We start from the raw sequence: 16,322 nt of genomic DNA on the forward strand, positions 1-16,322 counted from the left end.
ATTCATCGTTCGTCTCTCGAGGCAGTCAGATCGTCCGAAGATGCCCAAGAACAGGCCTTTGCGCCTCCTTTGACCACGGTAGAGCAACGTTAGATCCGGGTGGTCACTGAAACTGAAACTGCAAACTCTGTGCAAATCCGTGGGATAAAGTTGTCATTCCTCGCCTCGACGCACTCGTATGGGCAATCGACGTCGAAGGCGAGCTTCTCGATCGTCTGACGGCGCGGATTGATCACACGCGACGACATGGAATTCCTTCGTCTTCCTTCCGTCACAAAACGCAACAAAGCACGCGAACTCCTTATGAATGCAAAGGAGACAGCAAGGCACTGTGGTCCGACGTCTGGAACAATAGTATTCGCACGTGAGATGACGTGTTCCGAGGGAAGTGATCATTAGGACCGTAAGCTGACGGCAATATTGACCACTTCCTATGATGATGGCTCTTGGTCCTCTTCTCTTGCTTGTCGTCGCTGGGATCGCGAACGCCTTCGTACCGACGGCCTTCAACGAGAAACTCGCCGGCGTTGCCGACACAATCTTCGGCGGATCCTTTTCGTCAACGACCGCCGGATCGACGACGCACATCGAAATGACTACGGCGGCGATGGCGCAAGTCGGTCGCGCACTCCTTCAGAAACGCCGCCTTCTTCCCGCCTCATTCACAAGCGACGACCCGAACGAAATCGTTCGCGCCGCATTCGGAAACCCGGCGTCAGCTGAGGACTTTGTCGCCGCCATTGCGACGGTAACAACGGCGAACGCCGACGTCGACGCCGAGGATCCGGACAGCACGGCGGCCCATTTCGACGCGGAGAACTTTCTCGTCGGCAACGAGCGTCTTCTCGCTCTCTACAGCGCCGCCGTGCGAAGCGTCGTCGCGGGGGAGTACGACGACGCTCGCACGTCGATCGGGCAACTCCTACACGGTCTACAGGACTTCTATAGTCACTCGAATTGGATCGAACTCGGTAATACGAAGCCGAACGAGAATCTCGCCATTCGTGGACGTCAACCGACGAACATAGCTCCGCCGCGCGCTCCCACGTGTCAAGATTGTCCAGGCGGCTTTCTCACCCTACGTCGAGAATCGTGTCGGAATAACCTCGTCACGAGTTTCATCACAAGTGGCTACTATCCAAAACAGGATCGCCAAAAACCCGATGCGAAGGACCTGATTGGCGGCGGTGCGAACGACGAGGGGAAGTGCAGTCACGGGGGCGTCCTCGATGTGACGTCACTGAAACACGCGACGGGCGGCATCAATAAGGATAGTACGAGCGCGATTTTTTCGCCGCATAACTATTTGCACCAGGATGCGGCACTAGTTGCGACGGCCGCTACCGTCGCTTTGCTCAATAGCCTTTGGGATCGCTTCGACAACGATCGATTCACGCGTTTCATGGGGCTCGATTACGGAGCGACGATCAGTTTTGTCTTCGACACGACGTCGACGTTGCGAGACGATATGATAGAGGCTTATAGGCAGATGAGCACTTCGTTCGCCAATTCGCCGTCGCTGCGACCGAGCGACTTTTTCTTCGTGCCGTTCAACGACCAAGGTAATGACCTACGAATGTACGAAATCTCCAATTTTCAGTTATTGCCGTGCTGACAGATTTTGGAGGACTCTATCGAACTCGCATTCCAGCTGACTTCGAAAACAAAATTTCTTCCGCTAAGACTTCTGTATCCTCTGCTAGTGAAAGTCTCGCAGTCAGCGGCCTTATTCTCGCACTCAGAAGCAGCAAGAAAGGATCCACCATCTACCTATTCACGGACAACGGTGCCAAGGACTTCAATCGATACCCTGAAGCCGTCGCTCTTTTCTCAGCTAAACGAGTCAAAGTCGTTGTCGTCGTTGGCAATTCGTCGCTAAATCTATGGCGACCGGACAGAGGAATCGATTCCCATTCGATTTACAACTATTTGGCGGAAGTATCCGGTGGTCAAGTGCTGTCAGAAATCACGTCAAAGACCGGACACGCTCTACGACTCGCCTCGTCGTTCGTCGACGCGACTGACATCAGTCTAGCCCAATACGAATCAACGACGCCTTCGGGCCCCTTCGGTGTAAACGTGACTGTGACTGTCGATGATCTCGTGACGAACATGACCGTTTCTTTGAGCGGAAGAAATCCTTCTCTAAGACTGACTAAACCCAACGGTCAGGCTCCGGCGTTGGAGCAAGACGACGTCGCTCAGACAGGCAATGCTGCTTTCGCTGTTGTACATAGTCCGGATCGAGGCTCGTGGACTGTGCAAGTAATCAACACTGAGAGTCGCTTCGATTTGCTCGTCAAAGGCACGAGCTCGCTCAACTTTGTACCCAGTCTCGTACAGGCAAACTTTAATACCAGTCACCCAGGAATGTTTCCCATACTAGGCCAGCCGAGAATCGGTATAGGAAGACAGAGAATTTAGGAAATATTGATAAGTTTTTTTATCTTGCTTTAGGCGACTTGGTTACCGTACGATTGTCGGTTAACGGTCTTCCCGATGGAGGTACCGTGGACAAGGTTCTCCTCGTACTAGAAAACACGACAGTCGTGGGGGAATACACCACCGTTCTTTTTGACGACACAACCGACAATATTTTATACGTGACCCAAGGAGAAGCTACCGTTCCGGCCGAACCGTTCAACATCGCGATTTCGGGACAATATAACGGACGGACTTTCGTTCGTCTCGCTTACACTCTCATAACGCCCGTTGCATTCAAAGTGGAAACCGTCGCCAATTCGCGACGCAGCGTCAAACAGGGAAATAATTTGGGTTTGCAATTTGTAGTGTCAACGGCGAATATCGAGGCGGAATATCTCGATATTACGGTCGAAGCCGAGGATCTATTGGGCCTGACCGGCGCACCGCAACCGAGTTCGTTTCGTCTCGCCGCTAACAGTTCGGAGACGGTTGCGATTGAGGTTGCAGTACCGACGTGCTTTCCTCTAACTTCTCTTGATGGCGTTGTCATCGTCGTCAGGTCACAGACAACCAATGAGACGAGCTCGTTTCTCAAAAAAATTTTTGTTGATTCTCAGGTATCCGTAGGGCTTTTCTTTCAGTCTCTTTCAGACTAATTGTGCCTTAGTTTAATGACTATGATCCGCCGGTTTGCTTCGTCGACTACGTCAACTCGACGTCGTGCACGCCAAACGATTGCACTGGAAATTGGACTTCTTCTGTGACGATTCTCGACAAAGGATCGCATTTGGATTCTATTGGAGTTGAATCGTCAACTGCTTCGATTTCTCATCCCGATCTTTCTACGAGTCGCAATGCGTTCGTCACGGCAACGGTCACGGCGTCTTGCTGTACGGAAAGCGTCACAGTGAACGTGGCAGATGCGTCAGGAAATCAAGCTACATGCACGCCAATGAAGACGTCAACGACTGAAAGTAACTGTGACCAAGCACCTTGCCTGAACGGGGGCCGGTGCCAAGGACCCAACAGCTGCTTGTGTCTCGGGGGATATTTTGGAAACAACTGCAGTCAAGGTAAACACGATTTTTCAGCGAGAATGTAGTAACTTTCTATTCACTAGAGGGCTGTCAGAAGCCGAGTGCTCCTCTAAACGGCGTACTCAACGGAGACGCCACTGCTTTTCAAGAAGGACAATTGGCCAACTTTTCGTGCACTGATCCTTTTGAGCTTACTGGTGATAACCTACTCACTTGTTGTCCGTTCGGATGGGCAGGATCAACGCCTTTTTGTCTTTCCAGCGGTAAAAATAACGCGGCTGAGCTTGCCTTTCTCACTAATTTTGTTATTTAGGATCCACTGTTTCGGCAAACTCAATGATCGTGACCTTCGTGCTAGTTCTTGGGGTGGTTGTGTGGAGGTTTATGGCACACTAAGACGATTATATGTACTGTTTTATGGACTGTTTACCACGATGAAAGTAGAAGAGATTTTTCCTGCAAGAGCGCTACACAGATGTGCACTGATATAATAGATCACCTTTCAGTCCAACCGTCACTGTGTATATTTTCTAAGGTGCCGGAATATCAAAACTAAAACTGAAGACTGTGTTGTATATAGTGAGATCAAGACCCGTTCGAAGAGCATCCTCCTAAAAGCCTGACATAGATGATTCGACTCTGCATCTTTCTGTGCTACGCTTCAACTGCAACCAACGGATTCGTACCGACAGGGCTCCACGAGTTCGGCTCCTCGGCCGCAGACGCGCTATTCGGCGGATCGTTTTCGAACACAATGCAAAGCTCGACGACCCACAAGGAGCTGACGCGAAAGGCGATGGCGACAGTCGCCCGACAACTCCTTCGCTCTCGCAACCTCCTACGACAATCATTCGACAGCGACGACCCAAACGAAATCGTTCGGACGGCGTTCGGAAGTTCGTCGTCGGCGAGCGACTTCGTCAACGCAATCGAAACCGTCGCGACGGCGAACGCCGACGTCGACGGCGACGAGTCGGCGAACACGGCCGCTCACTTCGACGCGGAGAACATTCTCGCGGGTAATCGGCGGCTGTTGGCGCTGTTCAGCGCCGCCGTGCGCCACGCCGTCGCCGAGCAGTACGACGACGCGAGAACGTCGATCGGGCAACTACTGCACGGCTTGCAAGATTTCTATAGTCATTCGAACTGGATTGAAATGGGTCATCGCAGTCCGAATGCCGACTTGGTCAAACCGAATCGACAACCGACAAATATTGCGTCGTCTACGACGCCGACTTGTACAAATTGCTACTCGTTTCTACCTCGACTGGAATGTCGGGATAATCTCGTCACCGATACGCTGCTCACGACCGGTTATTACTCTAATCAGGATAAGGAGAAGCCGTCGGCGGAGACCCTACGAGGTGGCGGGTCGAGCGGACGTGGAAAATGCAGTCACGGCGGTGTGCTCGATTTTAGTGCGTTGAGGCAGGCGAATGGGGGCATAAACAAGGATAGCACGAGTGCCGTCTTTTCGCCACATCACTATTTGCACGAGGTGGCGATCGCCGTCGCAACGGAAGCCACTGTCGATCTTTTAGAAGACTTTTGGCGGCGTATCGGTGACCAACGATTTCAACGTTTTATCGGACTCGATAACGGCGCTTCGGTGAGTTTCGTCTTCGACAGTCGGTCGAAAATGAGCGCGGAGGGCGTCGCAAGACGACGCGGCATGGCTGAGACGCTAATTGATCTAATGTCTTTCGATAATCGAGGTATTCGAGCACGTGAACTGTGAACGGGTTTCATGGGTAAATTCGCTTTCTAGGGTATAGATCTCGCAATAGACGCAGTTTTGATGAGAAACCCGTTCAACGTCGAAGTGTCGACCCTGGGAATTCCGTCATGGCTATCAGTGGGCTAATTATGGCGTTGAAAAACGCCAAGAAAGGATCTTCTGTGTACGTGCTAACCGAAAATAGTGCCAAGGACTTCAGCCGCTATTCCGAAGCCATGGCTTTGATTGCAATGAAAAAAGTCAAAGTCTTTTTCCTCGTGGGCAACTCGTCCATGGTGCAGTCGCGAAAGGAGTCTATGGATGCCTATTCTGTCTATCATCGTTTGGCCAGCGTTTCTGGAGGTCAAGTCTTGTCAGAAGACACGGCTTCTGTCGAAGACATATTGCGGCTTACGATGAATTTTTTTGCCGAGTCTGACGTGACTCTTCTACACTACGAGTCAATAATCCCCACGGGAGTGTCGGGCTCTAACGTGCCAGTGATTATTGACGAATTGGTAACCGATCTCACGGTTTCACTGAGCGGAAAAAACACGTCGTTCATTCTTATCGATCCAAACGGTAAATTCGTCTTTCTGAACGACTCTGAGAAAATGGTAAACAATAGCACGTCTATCGTTCACATATCTAAACCTGATCGAGGCACGTGGACAATCACGGTAACTGCTGTAGAGCCCTATAGCCTTCTCGTCAAGGGAATGAGCATCCTAAGCTTTGACTACAGTCTTGTAGAGCCAAAATATAACGCCAGTCATCCTGGAATGTTTCCAGTACTAGGCAGACCTAGAATAGGTACATGTGTGTCATTCTAACTCTTTCATTTTGCTAGAGCTTCTCTCTAGGTGACTCTATCGTGGTACGACTCTCGGTCGTTGGACTAAATAAGAGCGAAGGTCAAGTAAATACTATCTCGATTTTAGCAGAAAATGGGACACTCATTCACAACTGCAGCGCCGCTCTCTTTGAAAGGAAAACCGATAGCATCGACTACATTTCAAACGAAAGCGTCGTCATTCCGGCTGAGCCGTTTCACGTCGCCATTTCTGGTCAATACAAGGGACAAACGTTTACACGCACGTCTCCCACTCTCGTCATGCCTCTCACGTACAAAATCGCGATTTCAGCCGAGTCTCAGCTGAGCGTGAAACAGGGACAAAAGTCGGAGCTGAGTTTTTCGGTTGAGACTTTGAGAAAAGACAAATTTACGATAACAGTAGAAGACGACTTAGACATTTCTAGCTCTCTAATCCCAACGACATTGAGCCTGGCTGCCGATGAATTGCAGACCGTGAAGCTTCGTTTCTCGGTGCCATCTTGCTACAACAGAACCGGGTTCGATTCGGTCACAGTTACAGTAAAATCACAGACGACAAACGAGCTCAGCTCGTTCATCGTTCGACTCTTTATCGATTCAGAGGTAAGACCATCTATCTTTGATAACGATATACGATTCTGATCTCTCAGTATATTGACTACGATCCGCCTGTCTGTATTGTCAACGCCGTCAGTTCAGAAACATGTGACCGTGTATCGGGCAACTGTAACTCCGTGTGGACAGCTGCTCTAAAAATTATAGATACCGGTTCGGGATTAGAGACAATTGATTCCACAGAAACGATCGACTTTTCCATGAGAAATTCTAATACCTTTGCGGACGTATCCATTACCGTGTCTTGCTGCAATGAAAGCGTCAATGTGTCAGCTACAGACGCGTCAGGAAACACAGCTGTCTGTTCGGTTAGCAGAGAAAGTCGTCCAGTCACAGACTGCGGTCGAATTACCTGTCTCAATGGAGGAATATGCAGAGGAGAAAGTACGTGTGTGTGCTTGAGAGGATACTACGGGGACGACTGTGGTCAAGGTAGTCGCGGTCAAAATCTATTATTTATGATGACGGTTCTCTTCTCAGAGGGGTGTCCAATGCCAAGTCTTCCCAGTGGTGGACACGTCAGCGAGATGTCTAATTTTCATGTAGGAAGTACGGTTGAAGTTTCTTGTGAGGAAAATCATGAAATGATGGGCGAGAATTCGCTGACGTGCTGTTCGTTTGGGTGGGCTGGTTCGACTCCAATGTGCATCGATAGCAGCAGCAGCAGCAGTAAGAAACACGTTTTCGTCGACGTGCACAAATGAAGGACTTTGACTTACAGGTGGAGCTCATGCCATAGAAAAGTCGACGATCCTCTGCTTTGCCGTAGTTTTGGCTTCAATGGCGAAATATCTTGCTGCTGAATAACGATACGATGCCGTTCGTGTGATTGTTTGCGTGAATTAGGAGTAGACTTGCTTATGCACAGCTGTGCTTAATCAGAAAAAAACGGTGTCGCGTCTGTTTGTCCCACGTTGAAAGGAACGATCCCCGACAGGGGCTCCTTTCAAAATTGACACACCTGTGCAGTCCTTCCGCGAAGTAGACACCGCCACAACAGCGATAGACCGCGATACGGACTCGACTTGCACCACACTAACCCGGATAGGTATCACGTGTTCTTTCTTTTCGCTCTGATGTCGGCCTCGTGAGTCAGTCGTTTCCTAACCGACCGACAAGAAAATTGTCTTGTCTCTTTACAGAGATGCCGTGGAGGCAAGCGAGGCGTCCAGCGTGGCGACGAAGGTCACCGACGAGGAAAGAGTTGGTTCGTAAGCGCGTCGCGTCTTTGTTTACGTATCACTAATTGGTTAGTTTCAGCTGCGTTGCTTTTGGAAATGCGTAGGCAGAATTACACGTTTCGTTACCGAAAGTTCGGGGCAAATGCCTCTCTTGGAAGTCACCCATTCTCAGTATTGGACCACGATTTCATGAATTGGAGTTACATTCCAAATTTTCGTGTCTTTGCCTTTGATTCTCCCATACACGGTGCCGGTCTCTTCTCTCTTGAACTCGAAGGGTGCTCAGAGGCAGTAGATCGCCTATCTCGATTTGTTAATGAATATGCAGAGAAACGAATCGAGATACCAGAAGTAAGAAGAGAATTTGACGTGCATCTTTTTCTGGCAAAGAACGTCATTTATCCTTTGACTGGCTACTGCTGTCTTTCTACCCGTGATCACAACAAGGCAAGAGACAAACAGCCATCGTTATTCGGTGATATCAAGGTGAAAGGCACCGGATTGGGAGACGAATTTCATACTTGGCACGGATACTTGGATATGATATCAAAAATTACAATTGAAAATGATCATCACGCGGCAACGCCAGTCGCTGTGGCGCAGCCATCATTGACTGACAGTTTTTTGAGTGAAGACGGCTTTGAGGGAGGGGTACCATGTGAAGTGAAGCGAGACGGTACAAAAGATATAAGTAACGGTATTGTTTTTGATAACAGCATCGCATTTAGAAGAGCTAAGGAAGCATGTGCCTCAGACTGCTGCACAGACTATCATCTATTCGTTTGTTCATCATCGACGGCGTCCTCATGAAAATACACTTGTTCCAGGAATACTCATAACCAAGGACTCGTTTCTTGTCGTCATGTATGACTGCGTGAATGACATTCTATTGGAACTCACAAGAAGTGTCAAATTTTTGTCCGAGACGGGTGAATTCAGTTTATCGTCTATTGCTTTTCTTTGGACAGTGTTGCACCATTCATTATTTCTAAATTCAATTGAGTATAAAGCCGCAATTCCTCAAGAAAGAGGAACACTGAAAGAAGCAAAAGCGAGTTTCTGTGATTGGCAGAAGATCTTCAAGTGAAGCAGCATTACACCAAGCTTTCGCACTACAACAGGACGTTTATGAGCAGCAAATCCTATGAAGATCCTGAGTTTTTTGGCTTTCCGTGCAATGCGCCGGATGTAAGGCTATGCCCACGAAAAAGGAGGTGGTCCAGCAACGACGGAAAAGAAGACAAAACCAATTTAACTAATTAACGAGTATCGTCTGTTCTTGTATTTGTCACTGACTATTATTGTGTAGGCTGTCACCAGCAGCTACCGTTTCCTGATGAAAAGTAGATCACAATTAGATCATAATTACTACCTTTACTTAAGCACCACTAAAGGATCTCTTTCAGCATCAGCATTGTTGGCGTGTTCGGTATTTCATGCAAGACAAACCGAGGCATTTTTCCAAACTAATACTTGTTCGGCTTAGGAAGACACAGCAAAATCGCTGGCTCCGTGCCATGTTTCCCATCTACTTCCAATTTGTAGCAGCAAGTGCTATAATATTAGAATGTGCGGAAGCATTTTTCTTGGATTGCAAGTTAATGGCAAAGAATGGCTGGGAAAGTATAATATACCACACAAGACTCGACTTCTGTCTTCCGTGTGAAGACGAACCTACAACTGTTTTACTTCCCATTTCTGCAGTACCTATTTCGCCACTGAAACTGTGTTGACTAATATTTCTACTAAAATTCCGTCTATTATTACTCCAAATGTTTGAACACCTGCTTTGTGTCCAGTGCAAGATAGACCTAATCTGACAACGCCAGCTGTCTCTTACGTCACTTTTAATGTATTTGGCAAAGATGTCAATGAGTATCCATTGCCGTGTTTTGCTGCAATGAAAGCGTCAATGTGTCCGCCACGGACGCGTCAGGAAACACAGTTATTTGTTCGGTTAGCAGACAAAGTCGTCCAGTCACAGACTGCGGTCGAATTACCTGTCTCAATGGAGGAATATACAGAGGAGAAAGTACGTGTGTGTGCTTGAGAGGATACTACGGGGACGACTGTGGTCAAGGTAGTCACGGTCAATCTATTATTCCCCGAACACCAGGGCGCGCGCGGGCGAAGCCCGCGCGCGCCCTGGTGGGAGGGGCTCTCAAACGTGATCGGCCAAAATCTCAAAGTGTGTGTCTGTCGGTAACCCTGACGTCACAATCGCACTTAAACCAATCACACAAACAGGTGCCTTTATGACATCACATTCATTGTGATGTCATACTCTCCCGTATTTTGAACACAATTGCTAGCGAAAAGGTGACGTCACAGTAGATAGATAGTAACCCCGGATTGTGTACAAAGTTTTCTGGAACGAGTACGTATGTACTGTAGGCATATTACATTGGCTACTATTAAACATAACTGGCACATAACAATTGAGCTTCATTGGTAACGCTCATCGAGCGAACACAGTAAAGGAGCACGTTGGGTTTGTCGTGCTGCGAGCGAAGCTCGCAGCACGCAAACCCAACTGCGAGCTGATAACGTGCCACTTGATCACGCACCCGAGGGGGGCCATACAGGGAAGGGTAGCTCTGTGTCACTTTTACTCGACAGGTGAATCGCTGTTTTGAAATATACATGTAAATAGAACACCTGAAATCTGTGGAGTAAAGGCATAGCCACCAGGTGCCCTATTCTCATTTTTACAGAAAGTACATATTTCCGGGCAGATTAAGGTGTGGTTAGGCAATGTCATGCCCATAATGCACATATGCTGTAGGCACTAATAGAGATCGGACACCGTGCTAAGGGTGTTCGGGGATCACATGATGGCTAACAACGGGCCATCATTATCTAGTTTATGATGACGGTTCTCTTCTCAGAGGGGTGTCCAATGCCGAGTCGTCCCAGTGGTGGACACGTCAGCGAGATGTCTAATTTTCATTTAGGAAGTACGGCTGAAGTTTCTTGTGAGGAAAATCATGAAATGATGGGCGACAATTCGCTGACGTGCTATTCGTTTGGGTGGGCTGGTTTCGACTCCACTGTGCATCGATAGCAGCAGCAGCAGCAGCAGTAAGAAACACGTTTTCGTCGACGTGCACAAATGAAGGACTTTGACTTAGGTGGAGGTCAAGTCGTGGAGAAGTCGACGATCCTTTGCTTTACCGTAGTTTTGGCTTCGATGGCGAAATATCTTGCTGCCGAATAACGATACGATGCCGTTCGTGTGATTGTTAGCGTGAATTAGGAATAGACTTGCTTTTTCACAGCTGACGACGACGTGCCTAATCAGAAAAAAACGGTTTTGCATCTGTTTGTTCCCCGTTGGTTCCCCACAGGGGCCTCGACTCACCTGTGCAGTCCTTACGCGAAGTAGACACAGACACAACGGCCACAAAAACAAAATTTCGTGCCAACCCGGATATCACGTGTTTAGACATAAGGTGTTCACTAGGAGATTTAAGCCCTAAATATTAAATTGAGGGACTAATTTTTAATTCTGAGGAACTAAATATTAAATTGAGGGCCTAATCTTTGATTCTTAGTGCCTAAATATTAAATTGAGGGCCTAACCTTTGATTACTAGTGCCAAAATATTAAATTGAGGGCCTAATCTTTGATTCTTAGTTCCTAAATATTAAATTGAGGGCATAATCTTTAATTCTTAGGCCCTGAATATTAAATGGAGGGCCTAATCTTTGACTCTAAGGACCTAAATATTAAATTGAGGGCCTAATTTTTAATTCTCAGGGCCTACAAGGAACTGGCCAACTCTTCTCCACTGTAATAAATTACAGTGAAATGCAAGGGACTAGCCGATTCTTCTCTCATGTAATAAATTACAGTAAATTACAATGGACTGGCCAACTCTTCTCTTCTGTAATAAATTACAGTAACTTACAATGGACTGGCCAACTCTTCTCTCCTCTAATAAATTACAGTAAAATTACAAGGGACTAGCCGACTCTTCTGTCCTGTAATAAATTACAGTGAATTACAAGAGACTGGCCATCTTTTCTCTCCTGTAATAAATTACAGTGAATTACAAGGGACTAGCCGTCTGTCCTGTAATAAATTACAGTAAATTACAAGGGACTGGCCAACTCGCTCTCCTGTAACAAATAACAGTAAAATTAAAAGAGATAAGCCGACTCTTCTGTCCTGTAATAAACTACAGTAAATTACAAGGGACGGGCCAACTCGCTCTCCTGGAATCATCAAATTGAGAGCCTAATCTTTAATTCATAGGACCTAAATGGTAAATTGAGGGCCTAATCTTTAATTCATTGAGCCTAAATATTAAGTTGAGAGCCTTATCTTTAATTCTTAGTGCCTAAGTATTAAATTGAGGTAATCTTTAATTCATTGAGCCTAAATATTAAGTTGAGAGCCTTATCTTTAATTCTCAGTGCCTAAGTATTAAATTGAGGACCTTACTTTAATTCTTAGGACATAAATATTAAATTGAGAACCTAATTTTTAATTCCTAGGACCTAAATATTAAATTGAGGGCCTAATCTTTGATTCTTAGTGCATAACTATAAAATTGAGGGCTTAATCTTTAATTATTAAGCCCTAAATATTAAATTGAGGGCCTAATTTTTAATTCTTAGGACCAAAATATTAAATTGAGGGCCTAATCTTTGATTCTTAGTTCCTAAATATTAAATTGAGGGCCTAATCTTTGATTCTTAGTGCCTAAATATTAAATTGAGGGCCTAACCTTTGATTATTAGTGCCAAAATATCAAATTCAGGGCCTAATCTTTGATTCTTAGTTCCTAAATATTAAATTGAGGGCCTAATCTTTAATTCTTAGGCCCTAAATATTAAATTGAGGGCCTAATCTTTGACTCTTAGAACCTAAATATTAAATTGAGGGCCTAATCTTTGATTCTTAGTGCCTAAATATTAAATTGAGGGCCTAATTTTTAATTCTTAGTACCTAAACATTAAATTAAGGGCCTAATCTTTAGATCTTAGGGCCTAAATATTAAATTGAGGTCCTGATCTTTATATCTTAAGGCCTACATATTAAATTGAAAGCATAATCTTTAAATCTCATTTCCTAAATATTAAATTGAGGACCTAATCTTTAGATCTTAGGGCCTAAATATTAAACTGAGGGCCTAATTTTTAATTCTCAGGGCCTACAAGGGACTGGCCAACTCTTCTCCCCTGTAATAAATTACAGTGAATTACAAGGGACTAGCCGATTCTTCTCTCATGTAATAAATTACAGTGGACTGGCCAACTCTTCTCTCCTGTAATAAATTACAGTAAAATTACAAGGTACTAGCCGAATCTTCTGTCGTGTAATAAATTACAGTGAATTAAAAGAGACTGGCCATCTCTTCTCTCCTGTAATAAATCACAGTGAATTACAAGGGACCAGCCGTCCGTCCTGTAATAAATTACAGTAAATTACAAGGGACTGGCCAACTCGCTCTCCTGTAACAAATACCAGTAAAATTAAAAGAGATAAGCCGACTCTTCTGTCCTGTAATAAACTACAGTAAATTACAAGGGACGAGCCAACTCGCTCTCTTGCAATAATCAAATTGAGAGCCTTATCTTTAATTCTTAGGAGCTAAATAGTAAATTGAGGGCCTAATCTTTAATTCATTAAGCCTAAATATTAAGTTGAGAGCCTAATCTTTAATTCTTAGTGCCTAAGTATTAAATTAAGGACCTTATCTTTAATTCTTAGGACATAAATATTAAATTGAGGGCCTAATCTTTAATTCTTAGGACCTGAATATTAAATTGAGGGCCTAATCTTTAATTATTAAGCCCTAAAAATTAAATTGAGGGCCTAATTTTTAATTCTTAGGACCTTAATATTAAATTGAGGGGCTAATCTTTAATTATTAAGACCTAAATATTAAATTGAGGGCCTAATTTTTAATACTTAAGCCCTAAATATTAAATTGAGGACCTAATCTTTGACTCTTTAAAACTAAATATTAAATTGAGGGCCTAATCGTTGATTACTAGTGCCCAAATATTAAATTGAGGGCCTAATCTTTGATTCTTATTGCCTAAATATTAAATTGAGGGCCTAATCTTTGATTCTTAGTGCCCAAATATTAAATTGAGGGCCTAATCTTTAATCATTAAGCCCTAGATATTAAATTGAGGGCCTAATTTTTAATTCTTAGGACCTTAATATTAAATTGAGGGGCTAATCTTTAATTATTAAGACCTAAATATTAAATTGAGGGCCTAATTTTTAATTCTTAAGCCCTAAATATTAAATTGAGGACCTAATCTTTGACTCTTTAAAACTAAATATTAAATTGAGGGCCTAATCGTTGATTACTAGTGCCCAAATATTAAATTGAGGGCCTAATCTTTGATTCTTATTGCCTAAATATTAAATTGAGGGCCTAATCTTTGATTCTTAGTGCCTAAATATTAAATTGAGGGCCTAATCTTTAATCATTAAGCCCTAGATATTAAAGTGAGGGCCTAATTTTTAATTCTTAGGACCTAAATTTTAAAATGAAGGCCTAATATTTGATTTTGAGTGCCTAAATATTAAATTGAGGGCCTAATTTTTAATTCTCAGGGCCTACAAGGGACTGGCCAACTCTTCTTCGCTGTAATAAATTACAGTGAATTACAAGGGACTAGCCGATTCTTCTCTCATGTAATAAATTACAGTGGACTGGCCAACTCTTCTCTTCGGTAACAAATAACAGTAAAATTAAAAGAGATAAGCCGACTCTTCTGTCCTGTAATAAACTGCAGTAAATTACAAAGGAAGGGCCAACTCGCTCACCTAGAATAATCAAATTGAGGGCCTAATCTTTGACTCTTAGAACCTAAATATTAAATTGAGGGCCTAATCTTTGATTCTTAGTGCCTAAATATTAAATTGAGGGCCTAATCTTTAATTCTTAGTGCCTAAGTATTAAATTGAGGACCTTATCTTTAATTCTTAAGACATAAGTGTTAAATTGAGGGCCTAATTTTTAATTCTTAGGACCCAAATATTAAATTGAGGGCCTAATCTTTGATTCTTAGTTCCTAAATATTAAATTGAGGGCCTAATCTTTGATTATTAGGGCCTACATATTAAATTGAGGGCCTAAACTTTAATTCTTAGTTCCTAAATATTAAAATGAGGGCCTAATCTTTAATTCTTAAGCCCTAAATATTAAATTGAGGACCTAATCTTTGACTCTTAGAACCTAAATATTAAATTGAGGACCTAATTTTTGATTCTCAGTGCCTAAATATTAAATTGAGAGCCTAATCTTTATTTATTAAGCGCTAAATATCAAATTGAGAGCCTTATTTTTAATTCTTAGGACCTGAATATTAAATTGAGGGCCTAATCGTTGATTATTAGTGCCTAAATATTAAATTGAGGGCCTAATCTTTGATTCTTAGTTCCTAAATATTAAATTGAGGGCCTAATCTTTCACTCTTAGGCCCTAAAGATTAAATTGAGGGCCTAATCTTTTACTCTTAGAACTTAAATATTAAATTGAGAGCCTAATCTTTGACTCTTAGAACCTAAATTTTAAATTGAGGGCCTAATCTTTGATTCTTAGTCCCAAAATATTAAATTGAGGGCCTAATCTTTACTTTTAGTGAATAAATATTAAATTGAGGACTTAATCTTTGATTCTTAGTGCCTAAATATTAAATTGAGGGCCTAATTTTTAATTCTGAGGGCCTACATGGGACTGGCCAACTCTTCTCCCCTGTAATAAATTACAGTGAATTACAAGGGACTAGCCGATTCTTCTCTCATGTAATAAATTACAGTGGACTGGCCAACTCTTCTCTTCGGTAATAAATTACAGTAAAATTACAAGGGACGGGCCGACTCTTCTGTCCTGTAATAAATTACAGTAAATTACAACGGACAGGCCAACTCGCTCTCCTGTAACAAATAACAGTAAAATTAAAAGAGATAAGCAGACTCTTCTGTCCTGTAATAAACTGCAGTAAATTACAAAGGACGGGCCAACTCGCTCACCTGGAATAATCAAACTGAGGGCCTAATCTTTGACTCTTAGAACCTAAATTTTAAATTGAGGGCCTAATCTTTGATTCTTAGTTCCTAAATATTAAATTGAGGGCCTAATCTTTAATTCTTAGTGCCTAAATATTAAATTGAGGGCCTAATCTTTAATTCTTAGTGCCTAAGTATTAAATTGAGGACCTTATCATTAATTCTTAGGACATAAGATTTAAATTGAGGGCCTAAATTTTAATTCTTAGGACCTAAATATTAAATTGAGGGCCTAATCTTTGATTCTTAGTTCCTAAATATTAAATTGAGGGGCTAAACTTTAATTCTTAGTTCCTAAATATTAAAATGAGGGCCTAATCTTTAATTCTTAAGCCCTAAATATTAAATTGAGGACCTAATCTTTGACTCTTTGAAACTAAATATTAAATTGAGGGCCTAATCTTTGATTATTAGTGCCTAAAAATTAAATTGAGGGCCTAATCTTTGATTATTAGTGCCTAAATATTAAATTGAGG

At 43.6% G+C, this 16,322-nt stretch overlaps 3 protein-coding genes across 3 annotated transcripts; all 3 read left to right on the forward strand.

The window, feature by feature from the left end:
• Positions 1-380: 380 nt before the first annotated feature.
• On the forward strand, positions 381-3,966 carry LOC136184186 (von Willebrand factor A domain-containing protein 7-like). The gene is made up of 6 exons (XM_065971038.1): positions 381-1,562; positions 1,619-2,401; positions 2,458-3,041; positions 3,092-3,497; positions 3,545-3,724; positions 3,775-3,966. The coding sequence occupies exons 1-6, from the start codon at positions 434-436 to the stop codon at positions 3,855-3,857; spliced, it is 3,165 nt and encodes a 1,054-aa protein (XP_065827110.1). The 5' UTR covers positions 381-433; the 3' UTR covers positions 3,858-3,966.
• An 85-nt stretch (positions 3,967-4,051) lies between these two features.
• Positions 4,052-7,593, forward strand: LOC136185364 (von Willebrand factor A domain-containing protein 7-like). The gene is made up of 6 exons (XM_065972515.1): positions 4,052-5,176; positions 5,230-5,991; positions 6,042-6,616; positions 6,664-7,060; positions 7,109-7,297; positions 7,350-7,593. The coding sequence occupies exons 1-6, from the start codon at positions 4,090-4,092 to the stop codon at positions 7,433-7,435; spliced, it is 3,096 nt and encodes a 1,031-aa protein (XP_065828587.1). The 5' UTR covers positions 4,052-4,089; the 3' UTR covers positions 7,436-7,593.
• Positions 7,594-7,736: 143 nt separating this feature from the next.
• LOC136183319 (uncharacterized) lies at positions 7,737-9,166 on the forward strand. The gene is made up of 3 exons (XM_065969920.1): positions 7,737-7,835; positions 7,889-8,485; positions 8,538-9,166. Exons 2-3 carry the CDS (start codon positions 7,906-7,908, stop codon positions 8,894-8,896), a joined length of 939 nt encoding a protein of 312 aa, XP_065825992.1. The 5' UTR covers positions 7,737-7,835; positions 7,889-7,905; the 3' UTR covers positions 8,897-9,166.
• The last annotated feature ends 7,156 nt before the right edge of the window (positions 9,167-16,322 follow it).

The sequence above is a fragment of the Oscarella lobularis genome, chromosome 1 (genome assembly GCF_947507565.1).
Source record: "Oscarella lobularis chromosome 1, ooOscLobu1.1, whole genome shotgun sequence".
Taxonomy (NCBI): Eukaryota; Metazoa; Porifera; class Homoscleromorpha; order Homosclerophorida; family Oscarellidae; genus Oscarella; species Oscarella lobularis.